At 64.1% G+C, this 11,179-nt stretch overlaps 1 protein-coding gene across 1 annotated transcript; it reads left to right on the forward strand.

Annotated features, from left to right (window-relative positions):
* Positions 1-335: 335 nt before the first annotated feature.
* On the forward strand, positions 336-10,143 carry MAPK8IP2 (mitogen-activated protein kinase 8 interacting protein 2). Its single transcript, XM_070411373.1, has 12 exons — positions 336-552; positions 1,449-1,554; positions 3,098-3,373; positions 3,491-3,584; positions 3,673-4,833; positions 5,190-5,265; positions 5,373-5,545; positions 5,624-5,733; positions 6,291-6,395; positions 6,514-6,584; positions 9,004-9,102; positions 9,477-10,143. Exons 1-12 carry the CDS (start codon positions 488-490, stop codon positions 9,547-9,549), a joined length of 2,409 nt encoding a protein of 802 aa, XP_070267474.1. The 5' UTR covers positions 336-487; the 3' UTR covers positions 9,550-10,143.
* The last annotated feature ends 1,036 nt before the right edge of the window (positions 10,144-11,179 follow it).

Below are 11,179 nucleotides of genomic sequence, written 5' to 3' on the forward strand. Positions count from 1 at the left end.
GGAGCCCCCGCAAACCCCAGTGAACCCGACAGAGGTCTGCGAACCGGGCCGCCGCCTTCCCCGACTTCCCCGCCCGCAGGATCGTCGCTGCGGACGGTCCCTCTCGCCTGTCCCCACCCGCAGACCCTCCTGCACCGGAACCCGATCCCCGTCTCCGCCAATCCGCTTCTCACCCGCCCCCGCCCCAAACAAACACGCGCTCGGCCCTTCCCCAACCAGAGCCTCGCGTCAAACCGTCGCCGCTCCTCCAACCAGCTCGCCGCGGCCCGCGGCCCCTCCCCGCCCTCCGCGCCTCCTCCCGCGCCTCCTCCCGCGCCGCCGCCTCTCCCCTCCCCCTGCGGCGCTCGCTCCGCCGCGGTGTCCTGCGGGGTGTCGAGGGGTGTCGCGGGCGGGGTGTCGCAGGGCGTGTCACGAGGTGAGGGGGGAGCCGGGGACCAGGGGGCCACGCGGGGCGCCTCCCTCCCCCGCAGGCCTCTCCCCGGAGAAGATGGCGGACCGCGCGGAGATGTTTTCTCTCTCCACCTTCCACTCGCTGTCGCCGCCCGGCTGCAGGTACCGGGCCTGGCGGGCCCTCCCCTCCCCTCCCCGCGGTCCTCCCGGCCCCCTCCCGACCCGCCACCGTTCGCCGCCCTCCCCCCCGCCCCTCCCCCCCCGCACCGCCTGCGGGAACCCCAGCCCAGGGCCCCGCCGGCCCAAGGCCTGCACTGCTGCCCTCGCCGCCCTCTGTGCGGGGTCTCCCCGTGTCTGTCCTTCCCTCCTTCACCCCCTCCGCTGTGTGTCTCCCCGACTCCCCCTTGCTCAGCCCCCCCTTCCCCTGCGGGCTCGCTCCCGGGCGGAGGGTGCAGGCCCTGGCGCAGCCTCCGGGGGCGGCCTGGCCAGGCGGGAGCCGTCCTCCGCGCGGAGTGTCCGTCCTTTCGGCCTTGCTGGGTCGGGCCTGGCTGGCGGGGCTCGGGGAGCGGGAGCTGAAATCGAACCTGGCCCTGGGGGAAGGGACCACGGAGGGAGAGGGCCTGCCGGGCAGGAGAGGAGAGACAAAGTGGCCAGACTGGCTCCTGGAACCGGGCGACCCCTCCCTCTGCTTCTGCGGCTGCAGCCTCCGCCTCAGCTCCCCTCCCCCCTCCGCTCAGCCTAACTCCCCTGACGCTCCGCGTCCATCCAGAGGGGCCTGGGCTGAGCCCTCGGAGGAGGACTGGGAGGAGGGCAGCGGGACAAGTGGCCCCTCTGGGCTGGTCATGGCTCAGATAGGGGGGAATCCCCTGGAGAACAGAGATTGGGTTTCACAACAACAGCAGGACGTGGATCTGGAAGTTGGGGGCTGTGGAGACCCTGGGGTCTAGGAGCTGGGTTTCCCATGGCCCCTCCTGGGCCCGGCTCCCAGGCAGGGCACCCAGGGTTGCCAGCTCTCCCGGGAGCCCTGTCCTTGCTCTCTGACCGAGTCTTCTCTCCAGGCCTCCTCAGGACATAAGCCTGGAAGAATTTGACGATGAAGACCTGTCTGAGATCACCGATGACTGTGGCCTGGGCCTCAGCTATGACTCGGACCACTGCGAGAAGGTAGGGAGGGACGGGAGCTTAGACCCTCTCCGGGGAGCCTCACTCAGGCCCCGCTTAGGTTTCACTTGGGGTTTTAGGGTAGGTCTGCACTCAGCCTTGAAGCAAGAGATCCCCTGGTTCCTCCTTCCTTTGGGCCTTTGGCCTGGGAACTTCCTGGAAGTCACATCTCTTTCTCTAACAGACTGTAGGCCCTGCTCCAGGGTCTTCCCCAATGGTCCTCCCTTGACCCCTGTCCGTGGACTAGCTTGGGGGAACAGATATGCCCATGCTTCAGGTGCCCTCTGTGCCCAGAGGGCTTCCCAGAAAGATCTACCTCCTTCCAGCTCACCTATCTCCTTCCCAGCCCCATCCCCACCTGCATCTCTCTGCCTCATGTCTCCACCTGAAACTTCCTCCCCTATCTCCTTCCTGTCTTTCTCCTCCTCCTGTTTCTCCATGTTCTGTTTTCATTCATTCAAGAACAGTTCTGAGCAACTGCCATGTGGCAGCTGCCAGGTGCCTCCAGGTGCCTGAGGGAACAGGACAGGTGTGGCCCATGTCCACAGGAGTTATAACCTTGTGGGGGAGAAAGACATGTCAGAGCCATGGCTCCTGAGTGTCAGGGGCAGGGTTCCACTTGAGGACACAGTGAGGGGGAAGAGAACCCCACCGACTTTCCAGTGGCCATGGCCCAGAGCATGCCCAAGGGAGGGCGGGCAGGAGCCGGGCTGATGAGGAGGTGGGAGGGAATGGAAGAGAGAGCTGGCCCCAGGGATTAACTGTCGGAGGCCCTGAGGTTGGTGCAAGCTTGGTGGATCCTGGTGCCAGCTGTCTCTTCCTTCCTGCATTTGTCTGATATTTACTGAGTCTCAGCTGTGGGTAGGTCCTGTTCTGGGGTGTGGGGTACACCAGTGCTCAGTATGGACATTCTGCCCTGGTGGGGCCAGCAGCTTGGTGGGGAAGACAGGCCAAATGTTGTCTAATTATTGTGAATTGTAGTCAGATTGCTCTGCAGAGAAGAGTGGTGGTGCTGAAGGTGATGGGGTTGGGTGGTGAGAGGAGTCGGCAGCTGGGTTGGGGCCACTCTGAGGCTCTCCGTCAATGCAGGCTTAATAGTCTGGGCTCTGACCAAGAACCAGAGCGATTCTGATATATCTCAAGCAGATTAAAAAAACAAACAAAACCCACAAAAACTGCTCTGTTGGGGAGCAGAGACCTGGAGGTTTCTTTTCCTTGGCTTATAGCTTCCTGCCTTCTCCTTTTCTTCTTTTTTAAAAAAATATCCTTTTATTGATTTCAGAGAAGAAGGGAGAGGGAGAGATAGAAACATCAATGATGAGAATCACCGGTGGGCTGCCTCCTGCACGCCCCCTACTGGGGATCGAGCCCACAACTCCAGGCATGTGCTCTGACAGGGAATTGAATGGTGACCTCCTGGTTCATAGGTTGATGCTCAACCACTGAGCCACACCGGCTAGGGCCTGCCTTTCCCTTTTCTGACACCCGGGACCCCAAGCCACTGTCCCACACTCACCCAGCTCTGCCCTGTCCCTCCTTCCTGCAGGACAGCCTGTCTCTGGGGCGCTCGGAGCAGCCGCACCCCATCTGCTCCTTCCAGGATGACTTCCAGGAGTTTGAGATGATCGATGACAATGAAGAGGAGGAGGAGGAGGAGGAGGAGGAGGAGGAGGAGGAGGAAGAGGAGAAAGGAGAGGACAAGGAGGGGGGAAGACCTGGCCCAGAAGCCGGAACTCTGGAGCTGCTGATCCCCTCCCCCTACCGGGAGGAGCCCCACAAGCACAGGCCCACCACACTGCACCTGACTCCCCTGGGAGCCCAGGTGAGTGCCCAGGCCCACCATCCCGGACTCTGCTGCCTTGGCAGCCTGTGGCTCCCCCCCCCCCCCCCCACCTCCAGCTGGAGCCCCTCCTGAGCGCCTCTTCTGTCGCCCCTGCAGGACTCCCTGAACAACAATGGGGGCTTCGTCCCAGTGCCCCCCGCTTCCTGGCAGGAGACAGTGCTGTGCTCACCCCCCCAGGAGCCACTTCAAGGTGAGCAGGACTGTGGAGGCCCAGGAGGCAGGGAGGGAGGAGCGGAAGCCGGTGAGCCTGCTGACCGAGGCCCCTCCCGCCCCCGCAGAGCCGCCTGCCCCGCACCCGGCCACCGCCGCCCGTCCCCACGGGGCGCAGTCACCTGTGGGCCCAGGTTGTGACTGTGAAGGGAACCGGCCCCCGGGCCCCGCAGCGCCCCATGAGGCCTCGCCCTCCTCGGACCCGGGCATTGAGGTTGACCTGGGCAGCGGCACCAGCGGGGAGCGCGGCCGGCGAAGCAGCCAGGAGCTGTCCTCGCCGGGCTCCGACTCGGAGGCGGGCGCCGCACACCTGGGGCGCATGATCTCGTCCATCTCGGAGACGGAGCTGGAGCTGAGCAGCAGCAGCGGCCGCTCCTCGCACCTCACCAACTCCATCGAGGAGGCGTCCTCGCCGGCCTCGGAGCCCGAGGCCGAGCCCTTGCCCCCGCGCCGCCCCGCCTTCCTGCCCGTGGGCCCGGAGGACACCAACAGCGAGTACGAGTCCGGCTCTGAGTCCGAGCCCGACCTCAGCGAGGACGCCGACTCACCCTGGCTGCTCAGCAACCTCGTGAGCCGCATGATCTCCGAGGGCTCCTCACCCATCCTCTGCCCCGGCCAGTGCCTGTCCCCGGCGCCGCGTCCTCCGGGGGAGCCCGGGTCACCGGCCGGCGGGGCCCCCGAGGCCGCAGGCCCGGGCGGCGTGGAGCTGGTGGACATGGAGACGCTGTGTGGGCCGCCGCCCCCTGCGCCCCCTGCGCCCCGGGCCGGCACCGCGCAGCCCGGGCCCTGCCTCTTCCTCAGTAACCCCACGCGCGACACCATCACGCCGCTGTGGGCCGCCACGGGCCGAGCCGCCCGGCCGGGCCGTGCCTGCTCCTCTGCCTGCTCAGAGGAGGACGAGGACGAGGAGGAGGAGGAGGAGGCCGAGGACCAGCCGGGGCCCCCGGGGGGCAGGGGCGCGGGCCCCGAGGTCCCACTGGATGCCTCGCTGGTGTACGACGCGGTCAAGTACACGCTGGTGGTGGACGAGCACACGCAGCTGGAACTGGTGAGCCTGCGGCGCTGCGGCCTGGGCAGCGGGGAGGACAGCGGGGAGGCCAGCGAGGACGAGGCGGCCACCTTGCTGGACGAGGGGCAGGGCCCCGACGGCGCTTCCCCGGACAGCCCGGACCTCACCTTCTCCAAAAAGTTCCTCAACGTCTTTGTCAACAGCACCTCGCGGTCCTCCAGTGAGTGGAGGTGGGAGCGGGGTGGCTCCAGGTCCCAGGGGTCCCCCAGAGTGCCCAGGGCCTGAGAATTCTCTTTGGAGGGTGGAGCTGAGTCTGAGCAGTAAACCCGAGGTGGGGTGTAGGGGCCGAGGGATGGGGAGGCTGGGGGGTCTGACAGGGATGTCCAGCAGGGGTGGGGGGCTGGAAGCCCAGGAAAAGGCCTTGGGTTTCCCCCAAATCCCTGATAGGCTGGGGAGGGGTGGGCGGGCTCTGCCTCCCTCCCTGACTCAGGACCAAGCATCTGGGAGGGGAACCTGGCCATGCCTGGAAGTACTTGCTGCCCCTTTCTGAGCAGCTGTCTCCTGTCTCTTCCTCAGGCACCGAGTCCTTTGGCCTCTTTTCCTGTTTGGTGAACGGGGAGGAGAGAGAGCAAACCCACCGGGCTGTCTTCAGGTACAGCCTCTGTCTCGTCATCCATCGACAGACGCGATGGGACATGGTGGACACCGGCCCACAGTCCGCCTCCCCCTCCCCCTGACCCACCCGCCCCCGGCCTGCAGGTTCATCCCTCGCCACCCTGATGAGCTGGAGCTGGACGTGGATGACCCGGTGCTGGTGGAGGCTGAGGAGGACGACTTCTGGTTCCGCGGCTTCAACATGCGCACAGGGGAGCGCGGGGTCTTCCCTGCCTTCTATGCCCACGCGGTGCCCGGCCCTGCCAAGGACTTGCTGGGTGAGGCCTGTCTCCAAGGAGCATCTTGTCCCCTCAGACCCTCAACTCCCCTGACTTGGGCCCCTTGTGACCCCCCAGGGAGCAAGCGGAGCCCCTGCTGGGTGGAACACTTCGATGTGCAGTTCCTGGGCTCCGTGGAGGTGCCCTGTCACCAGGGCAACGGCATCCTGTGTGCAGCCATGCAGAAGGTCAGTGTGAGGTGGGGCCCCCGAGCCCCCAGAGGGACCAGACCTCCACAGAGGGTTAGAGGGGCCTCAGGGGGCAGCTCCCACCCAGCTCACAGCTGTCCCTCATCACCTTGGTGCCTCTGGGCAGGTTCCGTGGGGCCTCCACCTTCCTGTAGCCCATCCTCTTTTTCTTGTCTGGAAATCCAGACCAGCTCTCACTGAGCCTTCCTGAGGGTCATTTGCTCACTCGTCATGGACTCAGTGGGCAGTTAGTGACCAGCAGCTCATCTGCTGGTCTTGTGGTTGAGCAGAACAGTCCTGTCCCCGAGACCCCCAGTCAGACCATGGGGACAGGCAGGGAGGGCTGGGCAGGGGGAGGGCGTGGTCCTGGCTGCAGGACAGGAAGGAAGCCCAGGGAGGCTGAGTGCAGAGAGGTGACTGGTGGTGCCAAGACTGAGAAGCAGCCAGGACCCTGGCCCACGTGCTCCAGAATCAGCCCTGAGAACCTGCAACCCAAACGAAGATGTTCCAGTGACGAGAGGCCCCTGAGACCCCTTCTCCTCTGGCTTCTCCCCCAGATCGCCACTGCCCGGAAACTGACTGTCCACCTGCGTCCCCCTGCCTCCTGTGACCTCGAGATTTCTCTTCGGGGGGTCAAGCTGAGTCTGAGCGGTGGACCTGAGGTGGGGTGAGGGGGCCGAGGCACAGGGAGGCGGGTGGGTCTGACAGGGACGTCCAGCCGGGGTGGCAGGAGAGGCTCTGGGCGATGCCCGTCTAACCGGCCTCTGCCCTCGGCTCCAGTTCCAGCACTGCAGCCACTTCTTCCAGATGAAGAACATCTCCTTCTGCGGCTGCCACCCTCGCAACAGCTGGTGAGAGCCTCGGCCCTCCCCTCGGCCCTCCCCTCGGCCCACCAACCCCGAGGGCTGCCCCCGGGCCCGGGAGACACAGGTCAGACAGGCTCCCATCTGGTCCGGGTGCAGACAGACAGGCACACGGATGAGTGGGTGCTGGAAGCCTCGTGGGGTCTGGGGGACGTCTGTGTGGGGCTCCCATGAGCAGACCTGCAGAGAGGCGGTGGGGTTTGGGGTTCAGGAGGTGACTAAAGGCCACTCTGCCTGCTCGGAGGCACATCTGACGGTGACGGGGGCCTTCCAGGGAGGCGCTGAGCCCAGGTGCGGGCAAGGGCAGTGGGATTCTCAGGGAGTAGCTGGGAGCGCCTGGAGGGACACAGGGGTACCTGTGCCTTCCTGGCCATGCCATGGAGCTTGTACTTGATACCACTGGCCACAGGGTGACACAGTCGGGTTGACAAGCTGGCTCTGGCTGCTGTGCAGAGTGGCTGGACCCAGGTGTGGGCCAGGTAGCTGCTGAGGTCATCCAGGTGTTGTGTCCTGGGGGCACTGGGGAGGTGGAACTGGCAGGACCCGGGTCGATGGGAGGTAGCCGCAGACGTGCTGTCTGGGTGAAGGGCTGATAGTAACCATTTGCCAGGTCAAGGGCTGGCAGCCTGGAGGCACCGTGCTCATCCGCAGGTTCAGGGAGGTGGAGGCGGCCAGGGTCACGTGGGTCTGGGGTGTGGGAGAGACCTGAGGGAAGGTCTCAGTTCAGAGCAGGTGGACGACTGCGGCCATGAGGGGACGAGACAGCCAGGCAGAGCAAGAAGTGACAGGCGTGAAAGGGGGAGGGACTGTGCCAGCATTGTCCCCAGCGGGGCTGAGAGTGCAGGCTTCCTGCCCAGCCCGACTGCTGCCCACTGGGTCCCCATGTCCTAGAGGAAAGAGATGAGAGGAGGTGACCAGAGAGACAGGCCGCCAGGGGCTCAAAAGGATGCGGGCTGCTGGAGGAAGGACACGCTGCCGGGGCGGGGCTAAAGGAGGTGACTCAGCAGGTCAGAGCCGGTCTGGTGCGTCCACTGAGGACAGAGATGGTGTGGGCTCCACCGTGTGGAGGTTGCTCTGAGGGGTGGAGGGCTGGACAGAGTGCCTGGGCTCAGACCAGACATGTGGATGGGGGCCGAGGACAGCACCAACCACAGGGGAACAAGAACACCCTTATTTCTCAACAGAGAGAAACTGGCTGCCCAGCTGGGGCCTCCAGGCTAGAAAGAGACCAGGTTCGAGTCCTTGAGAAAAGGGCAGTCAGACCAGTGGTTCCGGATCCAGATGTGGAGGCAGTGGGGGAGGAGAGACTCAGCCTGGCCCAGAGCTGACACAGTTAGGAAGTCACGTTTGCCGACAGGTTAGCTTGCTTCATGGTGAGGTTGGTGGCAGAACAGGCCTGTGCGGCCCGTTGTGCTTGGATGAGGCCTTGGAGATCACAACTGGCTGTGTGTCCTCGGCAAGTTTCCCACCCTCTCTGTGCCATAGCTGCCTCGTCTCAGGGGGCTGCCGCGAGGATCCCGGGAGTGAATAATCTCAAGTGCTTAGAATGGTGCCCGGTGCTTGGCAAGCAGCATCTGGTGTTGGCGACTATGAGTGAGATTTTGCTGTTGTTAATCCTCACCTGAGGATATTTTCCCATTGACCGGAATTGAACCTGGGACCCTTCAGTCCGCAGGCTGACACTGTCCACTGAGCCACACCGGCCAGGGCTGTATGAGATTTTGACCAGGGCCGCTGAGACGAGGCTGCCATGTGCTCATGGACAACCAGCTGTGATGCTGCCACGGGTTCCCGCCTGGAGGAACCACAAACCCCAGTTTAATCAACGTGGATCGATTGGCCACAGTGGGGGGTCTCGAGTCTCTGGCTGCAGGAGCTCTGGAGTGATTTTCACTGATGTCTTGGGTGAGAGGACAGGCAGAAATGAAGCAGAGTCAGGCGGGGGCAAGATGAATACAGCCAGGTGCCAGGTTCTCCAGGAAGAGGGTGTTGCTGAGGAGGGGGCCGCTGTCCGGCCTCACATTAGAGCTCAGAGAGCAGCTGTGGGTGTGCAGGACCCCAGGCTCAGGGTGTCAGGTGACACACGCCAGGTGTGATCCGGCTGAGATGCATCCAGAAGGCAGGGGCGAGGCCTCGCCGTGGTCTGTGGTCCAGGGCTGGCTCCGGGTGGAGCCACAGCACGGGCTCCCAGAAGGAAGTGGCTGCTGGACATCCCTGACGAGGAGAAGCTAATACCATCACTCCCCGAGGCGCCTGCGCTGGGGCTGGACCCTGAAGGAGCCTTTGCATCCTTCAGTCTCGTGACCCACACATTTCCCCTGTCCCCACCCTCTGCCCGAGCCCTCGGGCCCGGTCACTGGGGGCCGAGGTGACTACCCGCTCTGACGGCCCCACGCTGCCCCTCTAGCTACTTCGGCTTCATCACGAAACACCCTCTGCTCAGCCGCTTTGCCTGCCACGTCTTTGTCTCCCAGGAGTCGATGCGGCCTGTGGCCCAGAGTGTGGGGTAAGTGGGGCTGAAGGGATTAGGGTGGGACCAGCCGGGGCCAACCAGGTTCAGGAGTGCCGCTGGGGAGATGGGCCTGGAGGTGAGATTTGGGGACAGAGGAAGGAGTGGGGGTACAGTTTGGGCAGACAGGGAAAGGGAAGTTCAGAAGAGAAGCACTAGAGGTGGGTGGGAACTTTGAGCGGGAGCTGGGGGGGATCCTGGGAGTGGGAAGGTACAGGCACAGTGCCTGGGTGGGAGGATGGGTGGGAATGGGGGGTAAGGCCTGTAGTGACCAGGACGACCAAAGAGTGACCCCTCGGGACGGGCAGGCCCAGGCGGTGGGAGGGAAGCTGCGGGCAGCCCTGATGGCGTGGCCGGCGCTGTCTCCCCAGCCGAGCCTTCCTGGAGTACTACCAGGAGCACCTGGAGTACGCCTGCCCCACAGAGGACATCTACCTGGAGTAGCCGCCCACACTCTGCGCCAGGTGCCGCGAGGCGGGGTACCTCAGAGGCCGCCGGCTTTGGCAAGGACTGGATTGGGGTCTCGGGGGCTCTCCTTGCTCACTCCACAGGGGCTGTCCCCCGCTTTCCCTCTGATCTTCTTTCTCTCTGTGTGCCTCCTTCCTCTGTCTGTCTCTGCCCCCGTGCCTGCAAACTCGGCCCTCTGCTCTTTACTCTGGGGTCAGAGCTGGGAGGGGTGTGGAGGAAGGCGAGGCGCTAGGTGACTGTGGCATCAGGCTCCCAGGTAGTCCCTCCTGCCCCTCCCCAGTAATTTAAAAGGAATTTTAATTTTTATAGTGAATCTCCAGGGGTCACCCCGTCCCTGACCACAGGGACAAAGAGAGGGACGCCCACACCGCCCCATGCGGAGCTCAGGGGGAAGCAGGGAGGGGTCCCCAGAAGGGCCTGAGGTTGCTAGTAGTTCTTGAGGCTCATCCCAAGCCCCAGACTTTGCTCAGAGAAGGGTGCCCTGCCCCGTGCCCCGCCACACCAGCGTCTGCTTTGCCGCTGCAAACTCCCCGCAGTCCAGCACCTCAATAAACTCTCTGCTTGGTGTGACCCTGTCTGTTTCTGGGGGACACATAATGGGCCGGGGGCCCAGGTGCTGCCCATAGCAGTGGGTACCCAGACCCCTGGGTGACGGAATCAGGAGCAGCTTCACCCATCAGTGCTCTCCGAGATCATGCCAGGGGTCCCTGGGGTGCCACACTGGCCCCTGGGGATTTCCCCTGATACACTCAATTGGCTGGAGAGACAGTGCTGGGCACCCGCACTGGAGTGCTGGGCTGGGGAGGGGGTGTGCCGGGAACCGCAGGGCTCAGGTCGTGTGTGTGTGTGTGTGTGTGTGTGTGCGCGCGTCATGATTGTGTGTGTGTGCATCACGAGTGTGTGTGCGTCACGAGTGTGTGTGCATCATGAGTGTGTGCACGCTTGTGAGTGTGTGGGAGAGGGCAGCAGCCTGCTTAGACCTTAAAATTGTGGGTATTTAAAAATTCTGCACAGAGAACAGGCAGACAAAAGCTGACCATTTCTCACGGTGCCCTTCAGCTTCTATAGAAAGGGCTTCCCTGGCCCCTCCCCCCACGCGCCCACTCTCAGGGACTGAGGTCGGCAGGCTCCTCCCCAGGGAACATGTCCTCAGAGGGGGGCAGGGTAGGAGCAGGAGGACCCAGGAAGCAGTACCCCCCCCCCCCCCCCCCCCCCCGCTCGTCCTCTACACAACACTCAGCATCCGGCCCCTGGCTGCCAGGGTGGTGTCTCATCCCCTCCCCGCCCTTTGCGGGGATTGGTTAGTGTACAATGTTCCTCTGTACCAGTTACCGTTCTATTGTCACAACCGCACGAGCGGCTAAGTGTCCGGAGCCTGCCATCGCCAGGGAGCACCCAGTTCCTTGTTGGGCCTACAGCCCCCTCCTGCCCAGAAGTGACCTCCAGGGAAGGGTGTCCAGTCATCTGCCCCCACCTCTGAGGTGCCCGGGCTTGCCTTCTTCCCCCTCTGGGAGTCCCCAGCACCTTCCCAATAAGTTCCTTTTTGGGGAGACCTGACAAGGAATTGGTGCTTCCCGGGGACGGCAGGCTCTGGACCCTCAGCATC

Source organism: Myotis yumanensis, unplaced genomic scaffold, assembly GCF_028538775.1.
Source record: "Myotis yumanensis isolate MYYU_CA2020_CCGP unplaced genomic scaffold, mMyoYum1.0.hap1 SCAF_3, whole genome shotgun sequence".
NCBI lineage: Eukaryota > Metazoa > Chordata > Mammalia > Chiroptera > Vespertilionidae > Myotis > Myotis yumanensis.

Excerpts from the sequence above, each read along its gene's own strand:
- MAPK8IP2 (XM_070411373.1), top strand. The coding sequence starts at position 488 with ATGGCGGACCGCGCGGAGATGTTTTCTCTCTCCACCTTCCACTCGCTG. Across the intron at positions 4,834-5,189 it reads CAGCACCTCGCGGTCCTCCA|GCACCGAGTCCTTTGGCCTC; the intron begins GTGAGTGGAGGT and ends TCTCTTCCTCAG. Across the intron at positions 5,734-6,290 it reads TGTGTGCAGCCATGCAGAAG|ATCGCCACTGCCCGGAAACT; the intron begins GTCAGTGTGAGG and ends CTTCTCCCCCAG.